The 22,309-nt window shown below is 36.6% G+C and overlaps 1 protein-coding gene across 2 annotated transcripts in view; it reads left to right on the forward strand.

Annotated features, from left to right (window-relative positions):
• Window positions 1-22,309, forward strand: part of SEMA3D (semaphorin 3D) — a 232,699-nt gene that overhangs the window by 185,757 nt on the left and 24,633 nt on the right. For both annotated transcript variants that reach the window (XM_015095240.4, XM_060414983.1), the window contains exons 11-14: window positions 3,957-4,101; window positions 16,080-16,302; window positions 18,194-18,282; window positions 20,063-20,104. In XM_015095240.4, coding sequence (XP_014950726.2) covers window positions 3,957-4,101; window positions 16,080-16,302; window positions 18,194-18,282; window positions 20,063-20,104 — 499 coding nt within the window. The remainder of the gene's footprint in view (window positions 1-3,956; window positions 4,102-16,079; window positions 16,303-18,193; window positions 18,283-20,062; window positions 20,105-22,309) is intronic.

Raw genomic sequence — 22,309 nt, forward strand, 5'->3', positions numbered from 1 at the left:
GTAGGGAAAACCACTAGACCATTCAGGTATGACCTAAATCAAATCCCTTATGAATATACAGTGGAAGTGAGAAATAGATTTAAGGGTCTAGATCTGATAGATAGAGTGCCTGATGAACTATGGAATGAGTTTCGTTACATTGTACAGGAGACCGGGATCAAGACCATCCCCATGGAAAAGAAATGCAAAAAAGCACAATGGCTGTCTGGGGAGGCCTTACAAATAGCTGAGAAAAGAAGAGAGGCAAAAAGCAAAGGAGAAAAGGAAAGATATAAGCATCTGAATGGAGAGTTCCAAAAAATAGCAAGAACAGATAAGAAAGCCTTCTTCAGCGATCAGTGCAAAGAAATAGAGGAAAACAACAGAATGGGAAAGACTAGAGATCTCTTCAAGAAAATTAGAGATACCAAGGGAACATTTCATGCAAAGATGGGCTCGATAAAGGACAGAAATGGTATGGACCTAACAGAAGCAGAAGATATTAAGAAGAGGTGGCAAAAATACATGGAAGAACTGTACAAAAAAGATGTTCACAACCCAGATAATCATGATGATGTGATCACTAATCTAGAGCCAGACATCTTGGAATGTGAAGTCAAGTGGGCCTTAGAAAGCATCAGTACGAACAAAGCTAGTGGAGGTGATGGAATTCCAGTTGAGCTGTTTCAAATCCTGAAAGATGATGCTGTGAAGGTGCTGCACTCAATATGCCAGCAAGTTTGGAAAACTCAGCAGTGGCCACAGGACTAGAAAAGGTCTGTTTTCATTCCAATTCCAAAGAAAGGCAATGCAAAAGAATGCTCAAACTACCACACAATTGCACTCATCTCACATGCTAGTAAAGTAATGCTTAAAATTCTCCAAGCCAGGCTTCAGCCTTATGTGAACTGTGAACTCCCTGATGTTCAAGCTGATTTTAGAAAAGGCAGAGGAACCAGAGATCAAATTGCCAACATCCGCTGGATCATGGAAAAAGCAAGAGAGTTCCAGAAAAACATCTATTTCTGCTTTATTGACTCTGCCAAAGCCTTTGACTGTGTGGATCACAATAAACTGCGGAAAATTCTGAAAGTGATGGGAATACCAGACCACCTAACCTGCCTCTTAAGAAATCTGTATGCAGGTCGGGAAGCAACAGTTAGAACTGGACATGGAACAACAGACTGGTTCCAAATAGGAAAAGGAGTACATCAAGGCTGGATATTGTCACCCTGCCTATTTAACTGATATGCAGAGTACATCATGAGAAATGCTGGACTGGAAGAAGCACAAGCTGGAATCAAGATTGCAGGGAGAAATATCAAGGACACCACCCTTATTATGGCAGAAAGTGAAGAGGAGCAAAAAAGCCTTTTAATGAAAGTGAAAGAGGAGAGTGAAAAAGTTGGCCTAAAGCTCAACATTCAGAAAACGAAGATCATGGCCTCTGGTCCCTCCACTTCATGGGAAATAGATGGGGAAACAGTGGAAACAATGTCAGACTTTATTTTTTGGGGCTCCAAAATCACTGCAGATGGTGACTGGAGCCATGAAATTAAAAGACGCTTACTCCTTGGAAGAAAAGTTATGACCAACCTAGAGAGTATATTCAAAAGCAGAGACATTACTTTGCCGACTAAGGTCCGTCTAGTCAAGGCTATGGTTTTTCCCGTGGTCATGTATGGATGTGAGAGTTGGACTGTAAAGAAGGCTGAGCGCCGAAGAATTGATGCGTTGGAACTGTGGTGTTGGAGAAGACTCTTGAGAGTCCCTTGGACTGCAAGGAGATTCAACCAGTCCATTCTGAAGGAGATCAGCCCTGGGATTTCTTTGGAAGAAATGATGCTAAAGCTCCAGTACTTTGGCCACCTCATGCGAAGATTGGAAAAGACTCTGATGCTGGGAGGGATTGGGGCCAGGAGAAGAAGGGGACGACCGAGGATGAGATGGCTGGATGGCATCACGGACTCGATGGACATGAGTCTGAGGGAACTCTGGGAGATGGTGATGGACAGGGAGGCCTGGCGTGCTGCGATTCATGGGGTCACAAAGAGTCGGACACGACTGAGCGACTCAACTGAACTGAACTAGCAGCCATGAAGCATTCTCAAAGAATATTTAGACCTCACTTGATCTTATTTAATGATAACTTTATTTAACTCAGTAACTTAGTAACTTACCTTTGACTCCATTCCAAATGCCTTTTATTCTCGTTACTTATTACTGCCTATATTACAGTCTTTGAAATACTTTTCACTTTTTCCATTGTGCTGCTGTCAATCATTATGAATGTATATTGATTGCAGTATTGGAGGAATTGTCAGTGTTGGCATTAGCATATGGACAAGTGGTATTCCTGCCTCCTTTTGAATAAATTATTAAAATATTTTGTAGGCAACTTACGTTTTCTGAGAATTTACTGTCATTTAGTTCACAATACTTTAAGTATAAACTTAAATGGACTTTTGGCTCAGAATATATCAGAAAACAAAACACTACTTAGTTAATTATAAAATATAGGGTGGAAATATTTAAATACAAGAATAGAGAGGATATGCTTGGAAGCTGCTATTTTGAACTCCATTTTTCTGCTATTATAATAATTTATATCTTAACTAAAAAGGTGCAGGAAGAGCACGTGCCTATACTTATTCAAGTATTTGAGCCCTGGTTCTCTTGACATCTTTTCATTCACAGAACTTTCTTTAAAGTCACTGTGCATTTCACACACAAGGCATAGACATGTGCCCGGGAAATACAGCCCCAAGATAGTTCTCTTTTTCTACTCTCAAGTTTTTGCCCTCCCAGAGTGTGAAGTTACAAGTCAGCTCTTTGTTCTTGGTGTACTTGATTATTTTATTTTTAATGCTGCCATGACGAGTGAGGTAATGTCGGGATGCAAGTCACATCCTTGATCCAATGACAAGATATAGTTAATCTGCAATAACACCAATACCATTAAGCATAATTCCTTTAAAGTATCAAAGACAGATCATGTGATCATTAGGGGGTCATCATTTCCCTTCGTAGCAGCTAGTTTTCTCCCAGCTGCCTGTTCACCATCAGATCCCAATGCTTCCCATTAATGTCATTCCAAGAATTATTAATGATTGAGTTACTCATGTTAGAGAATCCTAAACTCATTTGTGTACTGCCAAGCTGAGCCTCTTAGAGTGTAAATGGTGATCTTATTTTTAAGAACACAAATCACTATAAGTTTTAGATTCAGAGAAATGTTTTTTAATTTCTAGAAATAAAACAAAAATGAAATGTCTGCCAGTGCTAACAATTTTCATCATCAGTTTGAGACAATGTGTTGAATTCCCATGGAGCTTTTCTGCTCCTGAATTGGACATGTCCCCTTCCTGTGTAATCGTGATGAATTTTAAGCATCAGATAAATTACGTAAACTCAGAAATCCAAAAAGGGATGAAAGAGATTATTTCAGTTTTAATTAATAAAAATTATATGAGGAAATTATTAATAGCCAGTATTTATGGACATTCATTTTAAGAAAGCAGATAGACAAGATATTTCCATACCTAAATATTCCTTTTTATAAAAGTAGGTAATTGTAACTCTTAATTTTGTAAGTTCCTTAGAAGGCATTATGCTATAATAACTTCAAATAAAATTCGAGAGTATGTGAATAAATGATACTATTTCTTACATAGTCCTGTCTATCCTCAAGTTTTTCTAGGTGATTCCTATTGTCCATCAGATATCAATATAGATGCTGTCCACTCTCTGAAAACTTACTAGAGACCTTGAACTGGGTACCCATCTGTGTGTATAGTTTACTATAATTACTATAGTTATACTATAGTTTACTATAATTACCTGTAATATAACTGTTATCAAACATTATTCAGGATTATTTGGCTATAAGCTCCTTTAAGACATAGGCTCATTTTGTCTGCAGCACCTGTCGGATAGAATGGACCAACAAATGACTGGATCCTGTTGCTTTCTTTCAGCTCCATCTTCAAAGGCTCTGCCGTGTGTATGTATAGCATGGCTGACATCAGAGCAGTTTTTAATGGTCCCTATGCTCATAAGGAAAGTGCAGACCATTGCTGGGTGCAGTATGATGGAAGGATTCCTTATCCCCGACCTGGCACAGTATGTATTGAACTTAATAATCAAAATATTATTTTAGGTCCATGTTCTCTTCCTAATTCTAATAAACTACGTTATTCACCACAGCAAAATGCACGGTGGTTTTAAAATAACTAATTATTTACAGTGATGTGTTAAAAAGTCTGACCTTTACTGGAACTTAACATTTTTCTTTTGAGTAAGAATTGTAAGTACTACAGCAAATAATGGGCTGTATGGTAAGGAGCAAACTACCCTGGGAATATAGTATTTATCCTCAAATTGTCAATAGAATTGTCAAAATGATTTAATATCTAGAATGACAAATATTCCAAGTTAGGAGGAAGTGCCAAATAAGTATTTATTCCTCACATACAACTCTGCATGTAGCTAGAGTCTTCTAGTCCTTACTTCTATTTTAAAAAGACTATACATCACTTATAATTGTTCTTTTAACTTATATTTTCTCTTATTCTGCATTCATTTTTATTATGTTGCACTTTAGAATTTGTTTTAGATGTGGAAAATACCTAGGAAACACTTGGGTCCAAAATTTTATTCAAACAGCATAAATTATGTTTGGAACAGAGGTGAAAAAAGTAGAAATGTGATTTAGAGTTTATGCATCTGTTTAAAAAAAAACCTTTGTAGTTAAAATCTGTATGTACATGAAAAATGGAAGGCTTTTGTTTCGTTGATGTGATTAAAACAGTTATGTTACTATTTTAGGACTGGTTAATTGATCTAATAGAAAGGGAAAATGCCTTTTAAAAAAGATTAATTCATTATAAATATTTCTACGAAGAGCACTAAAATAATCATCAAAATCTCAGAAAAGTTACTGATTTAACCCATCTAATTCTAATGAGTTTTATCTTTTCATATGTTTGTTCTTAAAGAGGAAACATCTGGTAGCCAGCTTTCTGAGTTCTCTTTTCATCTTCCTGTTATATAATCTAATTAAATTGGGAAAACATAGTTTACCGCCATGTCTATTTTCCCTTTCAAAATTCCTCAACATAAATTTATTTCATGGATGTTTTCTGGACTGATAAGGAGTAATCACAACTTTGGAAATGAAGTTTTGCATGTAACATTATGGTTTTCAGTGTTCACTTTTTAATTTTCTTTGAATATCAGAGCTGTACTTGTTCTTTTTTTTTTAGACAGTAACATAGGGTGTAGGCACTCAGGGTGTGCAGGTTCTCTTCTAAAGGCTTTACAAGTCTTTACAATATCATCTTTATGATGACTCTGTAAAGCAAGTTCTGTTGTTATTAATGTCATTTTACAGATGAGCTATATCAGACACAGGTAGGTGCAGTAACTTGCCCGAGGTCACGAAGTTTGTGAGTGTGCAGCTGAGTTTTAAACTCAGATAAACCTGTCGGCAGAATCCAAGCTCTTAGTCCTTGTACTCTGACACTATATTAAAAACTTGTTATGTTAAATTATATCTATTTTCCTCTTGCATGGGAGATCTTTTACTGGATATACATGCTATATATATGTATAGATAGAGATAGGGCTTCCCAGGTGGCCCAGTGGTAAAGAATCTATGTGCCAGTGCAGGAGACAAGAGACATGGAGACAGAAAGAGTCGGACACGACTGAGTGACTACACACAGACACATATATAAAGCCCTGTATGTATAGGGCTTCCTTTGTGGATCAGATGGTAAAGAATCCACCTGCAACGCAGGAGATCTGGGTTCAATCCCTGGGTGGGGAAGATCCCCTGGAGGAGGGAATGGCTACTCAGTCCAGTATTCTTGTTTGAGAAATCCCATGGACAGAGGAGCCTGATGGGCTACATCCATGAAGTTTGAAGGTTTTATTTATTTACTTTGAGGAGGATAGTTAAACTAAATTTCCTCTAGCTGAGAAAATCTTATGACATATGCTCATGGTCTCATAGTTTGTGAAGTGAGACTAGGATTAAATTTACATTCACATAATTCTAAATCAAATATCATTAACCTCCATGCCATTCTGCCTTCAAAGTGATAAAATCAAACAACACAACAGAACCTTACATTGTTTCTCCAGGGATCAATCTGTTCTCTACAAAAATAATGAAGTGTTGAAGCCTATTGCACTTGTCATTTCTTTTATTGTAATTCAGGGAACACGGCTTACTTTAATCAAAAGCATGGCTGAATAATTTGCTTTCTAGGAAATGTCAGGAAAGTGGCTTACTGAAAGCCACTTTTCACTTAAGTTAAAAATTTTAAATAGAGTATTTTTAAAACTGCCTTTGCAACTTATATTTTCTCAACCATGTTGCTATTAAGATTGAATTCTAAGTTCTCTCAGCAGTGCCTTCTGTTGACATTATCACTCCAGTAAATACACACGGGAACTTTCTGTGTGCCGTAACTACTTATTTTTCTTAGTTTAACAGACTTTTGTACTTCCTGTGATAAAAAGTCAAACCTAAACTCGTAGCCTTATGGTGATATCACTGCTCTACAATGTTAATGAGCCTGGCAACTCAAGAATGCACAAGACTCGCTAATGGAATTCCTGTACTTCAAGTGATTCTTCTGCCCTCTGGTGTCCAAACAAAATCTCTGAACAAATTATATTTTGTTCAAATGGGCCTTTTCAACCATTATTGAACTACTGGGTCTTGATAATAAGTTCAAAGTGAAATACAGTATGAAAGAATCCACCAGTGAGTGATAATAGGTCAGATATAGAAACCAGATTGAGATCAAGCCAGGAAATAGCAGAATCTGGGAAAGATTTGTAATAGCAGGAGATTTTGTTTCTTACATTTATTATTAAAATTTTACTCTGTAGTTTTATTCTGTGTGATGTTTTTATGTGTTGTGTGTGTGTGTGTGTGTGTGTGTGTGTGTGTGTGCGCGCGTGTGCTCGGTTGCTCAGCTACGTCTGACTCTTTGTGGTCCCATGGACTGTAACCTGCCTAACTTCTCTGTCCATGGAAAATTCCAGGCAAGAATACTGGAGTGTGATTTCCTGCTCCAGGGGATCTTCCCAACTCTGGGGTGGAACTTGCGTCTCTAATGTCTATTGCACTAGCGCTGCCTGGGAAGCCTCAATGATTTATGCATAAATGTTAACAATACGTGTTTATTTCAATGTGAGCTTCAGTTTTTAAAACAGTCTCTTAACAAAAAGGTGAGAAGAAAGGATTTTTGAAAACAATTTACTGTGGTCAGAACACTTCTTACCAGATTTCTAAGTGTACAATACTGTATTGTTATCTACAGGCTGTAATGTCGTAGAGCAGCTCTCTAGATTTTACCCTGTGTAACTGAAATTGTATACCCACTAATTGGTGACTTACCATTCTTCACTTCCCCAAACCCCTGGAAACCACTGTTCTGTTCTCTGCTTCTATGCTTTTGACTATGTTATGGGGCTTCCCCAGTGGCTCAATGGTAAAGAATCTACCTGCAATGCAGGAGCCATCCCTGGGTCAGGAAGATCCCCTGCAGGAGAGCATGACAACAGTATTCTTGCTTGGAGAATCCCATGGACAGAGGAGCCTGGTGGGCTATAGTCCATAGGGTTGCAAAGAGTCGGACACAACTGAAGCGAGTTAGCACTCATGAACATGTATATATATATATGGAATTAAGCAATTTTTGTCCTTTATGACTGACTTATTTCACTTAGTGTAATGTTCTCCAAGTTTATCTACAAGTGGTAGGGTTTCCTTCCCTTTAACACTGAATAATATTCTGCCCTATATATGTACCACTTTAAAAAATCCATTCATCAGTTAATAAACATTAGGTTGTTTTCGCATAAGATCTGAAGGGTTGCCAAAAAATTAAAAAGTAAAACTAACACACGATCCAGCAACCCCACTTCTGGATATTTATCCGAAAGAATTAGAATTGGAATCTTAAACAGAGATTAGCACTCCCATGTTCATTTGCAGCATTATTCACAATAACCGAAATGTAAAAAGTTTTTGAACTTAAAACATGTAAGGACTATATGTTTCACTACTTTTGAAACATTCTCCCATGGTTTTTAAACAATTTCTAAACCTCTATTTTTGTAAAAATAACAATTCATTTTTAAATTACATTTTCTCCTAAATAGTTACCATTTTTATTGTTAAATGTCTCAGCTTTAATTTTAAAGATCAAACTTACATGTGAATTTCCCAACTAAGGCTTCAGTTTTTGGTGGGGAGCAATAAGATGTACTTATCCATATTGCCTTTTAATTTCATAACTTATTTTTATTATGTGAATATTGGTGAATGAGAAATACATTAAAATTCCCATGAATAGCTTACACATCAGCAAAACCCATTCTTTCTTTGTGTATAAATACTAGAAAGAGGTGATGCAAATGTTAACTCTGAAAATATCTGAATTCCTTGTTTCAAGGAGATATTGTTATCATATAGTAGGATAATAATACATAATGACAATAATTCAGTTTTTAGAGCAGACAGGCTATATGCATTGGTGCTTCACTTATTATTAAAATGCTTGCTGAGAAATTCCAACTTTTACATTGGTCCATGTCCTTAACAGCATGGGTTTGAAATAAAACATGGAATTCATGAGTTCCAAAACTCACCCTATTTTCTCTTCCTGATCTACCTAAAATATTTGGCCTGAGCAATGACATATTTCTGCAAAACATTGTTTTTATAGAGCTGATGATTCTTAGAATTGTATATCTTCACAAATTTCCTAAATTAGATGTCTTCATGAATTTCCTAGGTGAAGGCGATGGCACCCCACTCCATTACTCTTGCCTGGAAAATCCCATGGACAGAGGAGCTTGGTAGGCTGCGGTCCATGGGGTCACGAAGAGTCAGACACGACTGAGCGACTTCCCTTTCACTTTTCACTTTCATGCATTGCAGAAGGGAATGGCAACCCACTCCAGTGTTCTTGCCTGGAGAATCCCAGGGACGGGGGAGCCTGGTGGGCTGTCGTCTATGGGGTCACACAGAGTCGGACACGACTGAAGTAACGCAGCAGCAGCAGCACCATGAATCTCCCAAATTAGATCTATGTAACTTAGACTAGCCCCATTAAGTAAGGATTTTCTGATTATCTGCAGAGAAAAAAGGGTTTTAAGATTGATTCAAACATAAGGGTACAAAAAGAAAAATACTTCAAAAAAGTATCCTAAACTTCCTTTCTATATTAGACTTTGAGTGCATGTACGCTTAGTTGCTCAGTCATGTCCATGCCCGACTCCTTGTGACCGTTTGGACTGTAGCCTGCCAGGCTTCTCTATCCATTTGATTTCCCAGGCAAGAATACGGCAGTGGATTGCCATTTCCTTCTCCTGGGGATCTTCCCTACCCAGGAGTTGAACTTGAATCTTCTGTGTTTCCCAAGTCTCCTCCACTGCAGGCCAATTCTTTACCACTTAAACTACCAGGAAAACCATAGACTTTGAATCTTACCAAATGAGATGAAAAAAGTAATGGAAGAATCCCCTCACAGTGTTGCCCTATCTTTTCATTTATGCATCTGATAAATGTCTAAAACTTGGTTGCCTTTCCTTTGTTTTAAGCTTTCCTAATTAATTTAAAGTATGTGGAAATCTTTGGGGAAATTAATTTTGTGTGTCACTACCTCATAGATGCCTCTCTATCATGTTAAATTCACAGTTGCATTTTTTTCCCCAATATTTGTTCACAGTATGGTTTTCCACTTACTGGATAACAAACTGTTACTCTATTACCACTTCTAAATTACCAAGAATATCTTTAATTCTAATCCTTCTAGGTTTTTTATTCTGGAAGGGAGAAGCAGAAGCAGAACTAGAACCTGGGCCTCCTGACTCCTGGTTCCTTAATCTGATACACTGAGGCGAGCATATGACAAAACATCTCTCTTTTCCCTTTAACTGTATATAGGACATGTTTCTCTGACAGGGTCAGATTCTAACAAGTCAATCTTTCCAACTGGCTTTCAGCCTTCTTTTCCAAAGGGCCAGCATTCGCTTTTAAAATAAGATTCTCCAAATCCCAAACTATTGACTGTGTTCAATCAAGTTTTTTTTTTTTTTTTTTTTGTATAGAAATCTAAAAGACAACCTTCAAAAACAAGAGATTTACCTGTCTCTACCTCTGGCTCTTCTAACTCTTAAATTGAATATAGCATCTTTCTTGCTCAAATATGTTATAAACTAACTCTCAGAGTAATAAAGGGGCTAGGATGGCACCTATTAAATTTGCATGTTTTACTTTATAAATAAAAATCAGACTGCTTTACACATTTAGCTTATTTTTCCCATTTTGCAAAAAATGAAAGCCCAGTTCAGTTGTTCCCCATGCCATGTTTTCCCTTGCACTGGGTCATCCCTCTGGTTTGTTTAAAAGGAAATTGCAACCTGCAGACAAAAGGTTTAAGCAGCAGGGGGAGAAAACTTGTAACAGCTGTCTGGGGCCCACCAGGGGGCCAAGTTCTCTCATTGGATAAAACCCATTTTTTCTCCTCTTATCCATTGCTTCCCACTGCACGATTGAAAGCCCTCTACAAACATGCAGATGTGCCAAGCATAACATGATCACACCTAGTCCGGGTGGCAGCCTGCCAGGGAAGATAGGCGTGGAACCAGGGTTCACTAATGCGGGGTTTACTCTTTCATCTCAGAGCCGCCTACCAGTTCCTTTTCTCCTCTGCACTTGTGCTGGTATTGTTTCCAGCAAGATACGGACATTTGAGAGTTTTGAGACTAGCTCTCTGCCTATTTTTTACCCTTCAAATTTTAAACTTAGAGTTTTTCTAAACAGTAGGTGGAGACACAGATAAGTTCCTTGATTTATTTCTTACAATTACAGGAGCTAAAGTGATGGGGGTCAGGCAAATATTAGAAAGCTGGGGGCAAAAATAAATTGCCCTCTACAGTATATTCAGATGGACTGAGTCAACAGGTAGAACTTAAAGTACATACGTACAGAGAAAACTTGGCTAGATTGTGAATACCTGGGATGTGTGGTTGCAAACGGAAAATCTTCTAGGACTTGTGGAAGGAAGATAATTGAAGATGGTTATTTAGATGGAGCATTTCCCCACACATTATCTTTCTCTTTTATGGAATTCTTCACTAGTTTCTATTTACCTGCATAAGATGCTTGGCATCTCAAGTTATTTTTAGATCTCTGTGTGATACAGGTATATGATATCAAAGGGGAACATTCCCCTGGTTTTTAACATACTAAAATAACAATATTTGGTTCAAACTGTACTGTCTTAAACCTCAGGGAGTATCTCTACCAAATCACTTTCATTTGTGAAAGCAGAGTGGAGACACAGACCAGAGAGATCACACACAGCAACTTATAGGGTAAAGATCTTATCCAAACACTGGCTGCATGCCATGAGGAAAAGCTGCCATATGAAAAAAATACATTTTCGAAGATCATTTTATAATAGGCAATAGAAACCAGATTTCCTTTTATTTTTTTCTTAGATTTTAATATACTTAAACCTTTTTGTCAGAAGGTGAGCAAGAAGGAAGATTTATACTTGTTTTTTGATAAATGGTCATAGCTTCATTTGCCTCTACTTTCTCACAGTAAAATTTCTTATAATTTGAATATTTGACATAAAATCTGGCTTGAACAGTACAACATATCTTTTGAAATATTGGCTACTCTGTGATTGTAGCTACTCAGTCAAAAGAGCTGATTTTCTTAAGTTAGAGAGCTGTTTTAAAGATGTAATGCAGTCAGAAATCTTGCATTTGCTTTGATTTTAATGATAGACCCACCAGATAGCACCACAGGAGTTTTAAGCTATAAGCCCACTATGAATGGCCTTTGACTGAAACATGCAGCCTATAATTGGGCAAGAGCTTTGTATCATTTGAGCTCCATATCCACTTTGACTTACAGCTTAATCTGCTTAATACAGGGTTTCTTCCATTATCTAGTTGACAGATTTCACTTGGCTAGGAGCAAAGTGCTAGAAACAGTGACTAAAGATACATTTATAGATTCAGACCACCAACCAGCTAAAAGTATGCTCAGTAAGTAACAAATGGCTAACATTCTAGGACATTTCTAACCTCTTTAGTGCAGATCTGGGACAAGACAATAAAACTAATCAAGAGAAGATCAGTTTCTTTTCACATCCAAGATTTTTATGACAGATAAATATATTCTTAAGTTATTTATGGAAAATCATTAACAGATTTTTTTTAATTACAAGTTCTTTGATATTTCTTATAATTTGGTGAGCTTTTACGATTTTATTGCTGTAAATTTAAGGTCAAGGTCATTTATTGTGACTAACTCTAGTATGTTTAGTTCCATAGAATGACCCTGGTGAATGCTTTGACTGAGAAATACAAATTCAGCCTTGACAAGATTCTAATTAGTGTAGTGATAGTGAAGTCGCTCAGTTGTGTCCGACTCTTTGCGACCCCTTGGACTGTACCAGGCTTCTCCATCCATGGGATTCTCCAGGCAAGAATACTGGAGTGGGTTACCATTTCCTTCTCCAGGGGATCTTCCCAACGGAGGGATCGAACCCGGATCTCCCGCATTGGAGGCAGACGCTTTAACCTCTGAGCCACCAGGGAAGTGCTGGATATAAATAACTCGGTTCAGTGCAGATTATGATTCCAATTTGTTGAAGAGCTAAAATATGGAGAAAGCAGGACTCTCTTATAAACTTTCCTAATATTGCTCATTTTCTTTTCAATGCTTTCATCACATAGCTAAATTTTTTCATTCCCCAAAGAAAGGTATTAGCCTATTAAGAATTCAAGTGTAATAACAGCATTGTTCTGAGATAAATTCCTAAACTAATAAAATAAAGTAGGTTAGTTTGTGGGAGGGGAGATATTTGATGAAAAAAAGTCAAATATGAAGCAATTCCCTTTTCATATTTTTGGATAGAGGCACATCGAATTCATTTAATTTGTAAAATTTTTACTTTTACCACCAGGGGTCAGTGTACACTAACTATTGAATTAGTGGATGCCAAAAGGCACACATGAAGAGATGTTAGACAAGTGAAAAATTCCCTGAGGGTTTCTCCACAGATCGTTTAGGGGAAGAGCTGTTGAATTGCTGAATTGTTCACAGTAAATTTTCACACCAGTTATGAAAAGCTAAATGATTATAATGTCAAACTATTAAAGCTGTTTTACAAGTAATTTTATGACATGTTGATTTGTTACATTTTTATTTTTTAACAATCATGGTTTTAATTTAAAACTGAAATTTTACATTAATTAAAGGAAGTTGAAAATAATGGTGTTTATAAATCACTTTCTTTCAACTCAAATTTCATGTACCTTTGTAAAAACTAGAGCTCATTTTGGAAACGTTAGAAAATACAGATAAATGGATAGAATTTAGACATTTCTTTCGAACGTTAATAAGCAGGATACTTTGTTTTGTAAGGATCTCTTTGATGACCATTAGCCATTCCACCTGCCAACAAGTTAAGACAGTTGTCTTTTGACTTTTGAAGTTAATTCAAGAAGAGACCAGTGTAAAAGACAATAGAAATATCTATCGTGGTGGTTTTATAGTCAGTTTTCTGAAGTTATACTTCTTGGAAGAAAAGATATGGATGGGAATTACCAATTTTCACCTATGCTAACACAACCAAAAAAGACTGTTTCAAAAACTGGAGCCCAAATGGACATGGGTAAAAAATTTAAAATGTGTGCACTATTAATGTTTCATTGAGGTATAATTGACATATAGCATATTAGTTTCATGTGTATAACATAATTTGATATTTGTATACACTGAAAGAAATAGTATGGACCTAACAGAAGCAGAAGATATTAAGAAGAGGTGGCAAGAATACACAGAACTGTACAAAAAAGATATTCACGACACAGATAATCACGATGGTGTGATCACTCACACTCACCTAGAGCCAGATATCCTGGAATGTGAAGTCAACTGGACCTTGGGAAGCATCACAATGAACAAAGCTAATGGAGGTGATGGAATTCCAGTTGAGCTGTTTCAAATCCTGACAGATGATGCTGTGAAAGTGCTGCACTCAATATGCCAGCAAATTTGGAAAACTCAGCAGTGGCCACAGGACTGGAAAAGGTCAGTTTTCATTCTAATCCCAAAGAAGGCAATGACAAAGAATGCTCAAACTACCGCACAACTGCACTCATCTCACACACTAGTAAAGTAATGCTCAAAATTCTCCAAGCCAGGCTTCAGCAATATGTGAACCATGAACTTCCAGATGTTCAAGCTGGTTTTAGAAAAGACAGAGGAACCAGAGATCAAATTGCCAACATCTGCTGGATCATGGGAAAAGGAAGAGAGTTCCAGAAAAACATCTATTTCTGCTTTATTGACTATGCCAAAGCCTTTGACTATGTGGATCACAATAAACTGTGTAACATTCTGAAAGAGATAGGAATACCAGACCACCTAACCCGCCTCTTGAGAAACCTGTATGCAGGTCAGGAAGCAACAGTTAGAACTGGACATGGAACAACAGACTGGTTCCAAATAGGAAAAGGAGTACGTCAAGGCTGGATATTGTCACCCTGCTTATGTAACTTATATGCAGAGTACATCATGAGAAACGCTGGGCTGGAGAAAGCACAAGCTGGAATCAGGATTGCCGGGAGAAATATCAATAACCTCAGATATGCAGATAACACCATTTTTATGGCAGAAAGTGAAGAAGAACTAAAGAGCCTCTTGATGAAGGTGAAAGAGGAGAGTGAAAAAGTTGGCTTAAAGCTCAACATTCAGAAAACTAAGATCATGGCGTCCGGCCCCATCACTTCATGGCAAATAGATGGGGAAACAGTGGAAACAATGGCTGATTTTATTTTGGGGGGCTCCAAAATCACTGCAGATGGTGATTGCAGCCATGAAATTAAAAGACACTTACTCCTTGGAAGGAAAGTTATGACCAACCTAGACTGCATATTAAAAAGCAGAGGCATTGTCAACAAAGGTCTGTCTAGTCAAGGCTATGGTTTTTCCAGTAGTCATGTATGGATGTCAGAGTTGGACTATAAGGAAAGCTGAGCATCGAAGAATTGATGCTTTTGAACTGTGGTGTTGGAGAAGACTTTTGAGAGTCCCTTGGACTGCAAGAAGATCCAACCTGTCCATCCTAAAAGAGATCAGTCCTGGGTGTTCATTGGAAGGACTGATGTTGAATCTGAAACCAATACTTTGGCCACCTGATGCGAAGAGCTGACTCATTTGAAAAGACCCTGATGCTGGGAAAGATTGAGGGCAAGAGGAGAAGGGGACGACAGAGGATGAGATGGTTGGATGGCATCACCGACTCAATGGACATGGCTTTGGGTAGACTCCGGCAGTTAGTTATGGACAGGGAGGCCTGGTGTGCTGCAGTTCATGGGGTTGCAAAGAGTCAGACACCACTGAGTGACTGAATTGAACTGAAAGATGATCACAATAGGTCTAGTTAGCATCAGTAGCCATCCATAGTTATTTTTTTCTCTCTTGATTAGAACTTTTAAAATTTATTTTCTTAGCAACTTTCAAATATGTAATACAGCCTGTAACTAATAGCCACCATACATCACCAGGACTTATTTTATAGCTAGAGGTTTATACCTTTTGAGCCCTTCACCCATTTTGCCCATCCCTCACCTCCAACTTCTGGCAGCCACCAATCTGTTCTCTGTATCAACGAGCTCTTCTGTTTGTCCCATTGTTTAGATTACACATATATGGGATCATACAGTATTTATGTTTCTTTCTTTGACTTATTTCACTTAGCATAATGCCCTCAAGGTCCATCTATGTTGTTGCAAAAGGCAAGATTTCGTTTTTTGTGTGGCTGAATAATATTTCTTTATAATATTTTAGAATATTTTTGAAAGCAAAAACTTGATTTAAATACACTCACGGTGAACTGTATTTATTTATATCTCAATGTGACTTCATGTTGATCCTACTGACCATTCATTTAATATTACCAGTAATAAGCTCTAAAAACTTTGAAAGTAAATGAAAATTTCTCAGGTGCATGAATAATGTCTTTACTCCCTGCCTCGTTTCTTTTCAGTGTCCAAGCAAAACCTATGACCCACTGGTCAAATCCACCCGAGATTTTCCAGATGATGTCATCAGTTTCATAAAGCGGCACCCTGTGATGTATAAATCAGTATATCCAGTTTTGGGACGACCATCATTCAAGCAAATCAATGTGGATTACAGACTGACACAGATCGTGGTGGATCACGTCGTTGCAGAAGATGGCCAGTATGATGTGATGTTTCTTGGAACAGGTATGCTAGGACCAGGTTATACTTTCTTTCACATGAATTTTTCATTAGACAAACAAAAAATTCAGAAAAGTCTACTGATCAAAATCAAAGTGAGTAATTAGTTCATACCTACTCAATGTTTTTTTAACTTGCATAACAAGTGGTTTTAATTGACCATCATACCTATCTCCCAGCCTCCATTAGAGTTACGTGAGATTTCAAAACATATTTCTATAATACAACTGCAGTGTGCCTGCTATAGATGAGGTGCTCAATACATATTTGCTGAATAACTGTGGACTAAAACAAGTAGGCAAAGAAAAGTATCTCTATCTTCAAACTTCACATTTCCTTCTTTCTACAGAGATATTTGACAAATCTACCCCAAAGGATCCCTTCACCCAGTTTTGAGAATCCCTAACTTAGTTGACATAAGATGGCTTTTCAAAAAAGTTAATTATTAATTTGTAAAGAATTTAAAGTAAAAACTTCTTGGTAATTATTTTTCCTGCCCTTGAATTTTGTGGATTAATTATTCATTATTAGAACTCATTTAATTTACTTTTTGATTGACAACTCATTAAAATGATTACTTTTTCTAGGAAAAGAAATATTATTTATTTGGTGCATTTCAAAAAAGTAATATCTAATAATGTACTGTGAATTCTAATGGCAATGAAAATAGCATGTATTTTTAAAACAAAAGCACTGCATCCTGGATAATGTTGTATAATTTGATGGATCAAGCATTGCATTAAAAAAATAGAAATTTGATGAGTTTTGAAGAAATTGACACTTTTACTGAAAAAGGTTTTAGGACTACAAAACAATTTTAGGCTAACTTTATTTCTAAAAGTGTATTGGTTTTACAAAAGTTAGGTATATTAGGAAGCATCTGTGTGACAGACTCAAAGGACTTTCAAGCACTCCAGTTGTCAAACCTGATTATGCTGCAGATGGTGGTACCAAGGCCCAGGGAAGAAAAGTGGCGTTTTCCCTACTACTGAAGCATCAAAACCTGAAATAATTAGTTTGTGATTAATTCTAATGAGTTTACCTCTGAATTGCATGGCCCACCCAAAGCTCATTCCTAGCTCTTCAACATTTCTGAGTCAGAAAAGCCATTTAGCCACTAGGTGGTACTACCTAACTTTTATTGAGAAAATTATAAGGATACGGAGGTAGACTGATTTCCAAATATGGTATTTGGAAAATGTATATTTAATATTTTTCAAAGATTCTAGAATCATTTAAAAACAATTCACGCTCTTTTGTACAAACTGGATTATTACCATACATGTTTATATATTCCAACCACAGTGCTCAGAAGTTTATAAGCAACTATTTTTAATTTATTTTTATATAGGTCAGTCTAGACATTAATCTCCAAATGGAAATTTTTTTCTTTTTCTAAAATGTTATTTTGATCATCTTTCTGTAATTACATGCCACCTTGTGGAACTGCAATGTATTATTAATCTTGTGATAATTTAAAATTCTAAAATAATTTTAGATAAAAACTTTACTTTCTAACCCATTAATGTTTCTGTCAGTTAAATACATTTGATTAGTAATGGCCACTTTTCTCATATAGATACCTCTATGATGTTTCTATTTATCATTTCAACTAAGTTTTAAAGGAGACATAGATATTCCTGTGCTAGGAATACACTCCAAGTATGTGTCTTTTAATATTTTCTTTATAAACATATGTTCTATGAGCTGAAAGCTATAATATTTCAGAAGAGAATCATATATTAATACATTAAGCTTTATTTCTTGCATGCTTTATTTAACCTGATTTCTTGAAAGGCATTGAGAAAAAAAATGAGGGGAACAATGTGACGGTTGGTAATAAATGTTTAAACATTGAAGTAGAAACATAAGGATCATGGGTAATGTATTTTTTCAGACATTGGAACAGTCCTAAAAGTTGTCAGCATTTCAAAGGAGAAGTGGAATATAGAAGAGGTAGTACTGGAGGAGTTACAGATATTCAAGGTAAGACTTAGGCCAGAGTTCTGGGAGAAGAGACGGTGAACCCAAGCAGTTCTTATATGGGATGTGTTTGTCTCAATATATCATCACTTTTTCTGGAGAAGTCTCTGCAGTTAACTCCTTTATTTTTTTGTTCCCTTAAGTGAAGGAAAAATGTTTAAAAAGCAACCAAGAGTTGGACTCATTTTCCCCTGTAGAATATAACTGAGCTTGGTACTCCTGGGACTACCCCTTATGACTGAGTTTTCCAAGCTTATGCTCATTCAAATCACTACAGTAGATGAAAGCCTGGGATCTGTTTTACTATCCAGATGCTTTTCTGCTTTATAAATTTTACTTTTCAGTTTTTCCTCAGTTGAATTTGAGAAAACTGAAAAGTGTATAAATCATGTTTCCCAGTATTTCTATAAGAAAAATTTTTTTAAGTTGCATGATAGTAAATCTTATGTATGCTAAGTTCCTGTCAATCACCCAAAAACTTAGTAGATCTAAAATAATAGTTCTCCAGATTTGGGGAATATCCTTAGACTTTTAACAGTAAATCTGAATTGTGGCATTCTTTGTAGATGTTCAGTGAGATTCAGTTCAAAGTTATTTTCTAAAAATGAAATTAGAAATAAAATTGCATTTCTTAGAAGAGCTTTTGAAAAATATGCTGGGTCTTTTGTAACATTTTTGTTGAGATAGCTATATTAAAATATACTGTTTCCATGTGAACATCTATTGTCATAAAAGAGAGTAGACCCTCCACTGTGAGGGGCTCAAGTTAATTAACATGCCGGGTTCCATTGGTTCCTGTTTACAAGATGATACTAGTGGTCCAGGAGTTAACAAAAACAAGACCTGCTGTCTGCCATCTACTGAAAACAAAGCTTTGGATAGTTCCTGAGGGAAAAGTCAATGTCAAATATACGTGTGAACCTAGAGGCCAAAAATAAAGCCCCCACAACACATGTAGGCATGTTAGACTGAGTCTATTCAGTGGCTGTTAGTTTCAAGAGGAATTGTTTGGATGGATTCCACTCTTAAGATTAAATAATGAACCTGTCTGCTTAATTCATTTTAAAAAGGTATTTGATAGAACTTCCTCATTTAACATTTTTCTTTTCATTTCTTTCATATATTTCCTTAAATTTTTTATATCTATTTTGAGAAATTAATATATAGAGAAAGACTGATGATAGATGAAAAGAATTTTAATCATCCCATCATTCTTAGTTTGGGAACTTTTCTGTTCATATATTAAATTTAATATTGCTTGCATAGAGATGTATTTCCTACAAATAAAACTTTCCTCCCATGAAATTATACACATCATGTTGTGTAGGGTTCTATAAAGCATATGCTCATTCACAAGGAGCACTATAACTCTTTAGAATTCTGCTACTTGAACAAGTTTTGAACTACTGATCTAAGTGAGAGCAGAAAAAGGCAATAAATAATTATGGAGATGTTCTTGTCAACACTAGTTTGAATTATATGGAAGCAGTTAAGATAAGCAAAGTCAGAAGAGGGAGAAACCTTATGGGTAACTGGGAACAATTTGCAATGCAGAATGCCTTCACATATATTTAGGTAATTTTTCTTTAATAAGAAACTATTTTGATAATTTTCATTAAGGTTGAATCACTGTACATGGGAAGGAAATAGCAGACATTAAGATCTTTTTCTCTTCTATATCACAGAGCCTTGAAGTTTACTCCAATTATCTTTGGTACAAGATAAAATATTGGCTACTATAAAAGACTGTTCATGATTATTAACAGTTAATTTCTATTTTCAGCATTCATCAATCATCTTGAACATGGAGTTGTCTCTGAAGCAGGTACTTTCTAACTTTTGTGTAAAAATTAGCCACAAAAGGAAGACTGTTTGGATCAAAGTTTGTTTTAGGGAAAATCCACTGAGGCAGGAAGTTAAATTATAAATCTATAAAAAGCTTTAGATTGTTTCTTTTATAACTGATTATTGGGCATTGTTTCAGCCTTGCCTTAGGAGACATGGAACCCAATTTCATTAATTGAATAATACATTCTCCCTTTCTTTGGCTCTTGAAAATTGAGCTCACTTTCCCAGTCTCATGAGAATGCCATTCTGTCAAGGCTGTAAAGTAATTCATGTAACAATAGAATACTAGCACTAAACATTAAAAATGGTTTTTAATCAGGGAGTGTAGGAGTTAGACTACAGTGGCAAACAGCCCAATAGTTAACCTCCAACCTTCCATTTAATATCTTACTCCAGGAGTCAATTTCCTCAACAGTAAAGTTAGAAGAATAATATCTACCTCCTAATAAATTGGATGTTGTACGCAAAATTCTAGACAGAGAGCTGGTACTTTCTAAGTGTAAAATAGATGGTAGCTAATGATAACAATAATAATATTTAATATGATGTCACAGTTCTTGGATATGATAACCCAAACCCCAGTTGATTCTACAGGTTCAGATTTGCATTACCATTCCTATACATACTCTTGATATATAAGTAAAACACATGATAGATAATATGTTCAACATTAAGTTGCTGCAAAAATTGTCTTAATCCATAGAATAAGTATACTTAGTATAATACAAGGATTATTAGGAAAATATCCAAGTAGATTTCTTCTTCAGTCTTTTCTGTTAGTTTGTTCATTCATTCAACATTTAGTTCCTGAAGGCCTGCTACTGTCCTTGGAGGGTACAGAAATGGATGAATGGCATAAGTCTTCATCTCTAGAAGCTCTTGTGGAGCGGACAGGCAAAGGCACATGCAAACACAGTAGTGCAAAAATGGAACCATGTACTAGGGAGACGGAAAAGAGAAGAGCTGGTGGAAAAGAGGATCAGGGGAGCAGGGGGAGGAAGCTAAGAGAAAGACAACTTGAGCTATGAAAGCTCTTGCAGTTAATCAGATAGAAAGAAGGATGAGATGGACAAGCCAAGTAGAAGTGGGGAACATTTGAAAAGGTATAAAGAGTGAAAGATTGTAACTTATCCTGGTAAATTTGTGTACAGTTGGAGCAAAGAACATACCTATCCTTATGGAGCAAGGAGGCTAGAAAGGAACCTGGGAAAGTAAAACAGCAGAAGAGTAGACACATCTTTGCATGGATGCCCTCCTGAGAAGATTAACATGTTTATCCAAGACAGTGAAAACCTTGAAAGATTTTAAGCAGGAGGGTGTCATGGTAAGATTTTCCTCTTAGAGAGAGCAATCTGGTGTGGCAGTGTGGAAGATGGATTGAGTCCTGGGGTAATAGTAGGACACTTACAAGTGATCCTGGAAAGAGATGATAAGGACTTGAGACAAAGGCAGTGGAGAGGGAGGAGGAAATAGATTAAGAGTTCTGTATGAGAGAATGGAGAGATAAGGTGGCAGATGGAATGAGAGTGAAGGACGATTCAGAGACAACTCCCAGATTTGCGCCTTGGGTGACTGGGATGCTGTCTCTTGGTCAGCTAGGGTAGGAAGTGACTTCCCTGGTGGTGCAGTGGCTAAGACTCCATGCTTCCACTTCAAGGGGCACAGGTTCCATCCCTGGTTGGGGAACTAAGAATTCCACATGCCACACAGCTAAAAGAAAAAGAAAGGTAGGGTAGGAAGCATAGATTTTAGGAATCAGTATGTGCATATTTATGTTGTTTTCAAGATACCACTGAGTCTTTGTACAGGAAGAAGAGTAAAGAAGAGAACTGAAAAGAAGGAAACCCAACATTCACTGCAGAGAAAGGAGTCATCAAACGAAACAGAAATCTTAGACAGAAATAAAGAGGGAGAACAGGAGAAAAGGAAGAGTTTCAAGGACATTATAGAAAATTATATAGTAAAATAAGTACTAAACAATATATGCATTTAGCCTCTTGGAGGTCTTAACTGGCAGATTAGTGGCTGGTAAGGATATAAGACAGATTGCTATAGGTAGAGTACACATCTGTTATTTGTGCCAGTATCTATTTCTAGATTTTTTCCCCCTCCATTTAAAGTTTGGTATGTCCTCTAGACTTGACCACATGTCATTTGAAGGCACAGATAATGGCTTGTTGAC

Source organism: Ovis aries, chromosome 4, assembly GCF_016772045.2.
Source record: "Ovis aries strain OAR_USU_Benz2616 breed Rambouillet chromosome 4, ARS-UI_Ramb_v3.0, whole genome shotgun sequence".
Classification (NCBI taxonomy): Eukaryota; Metazoa; Chordata; class Mammalia; order Artiodactyla; family Bovidae; genus Ovis; species Ovis aries.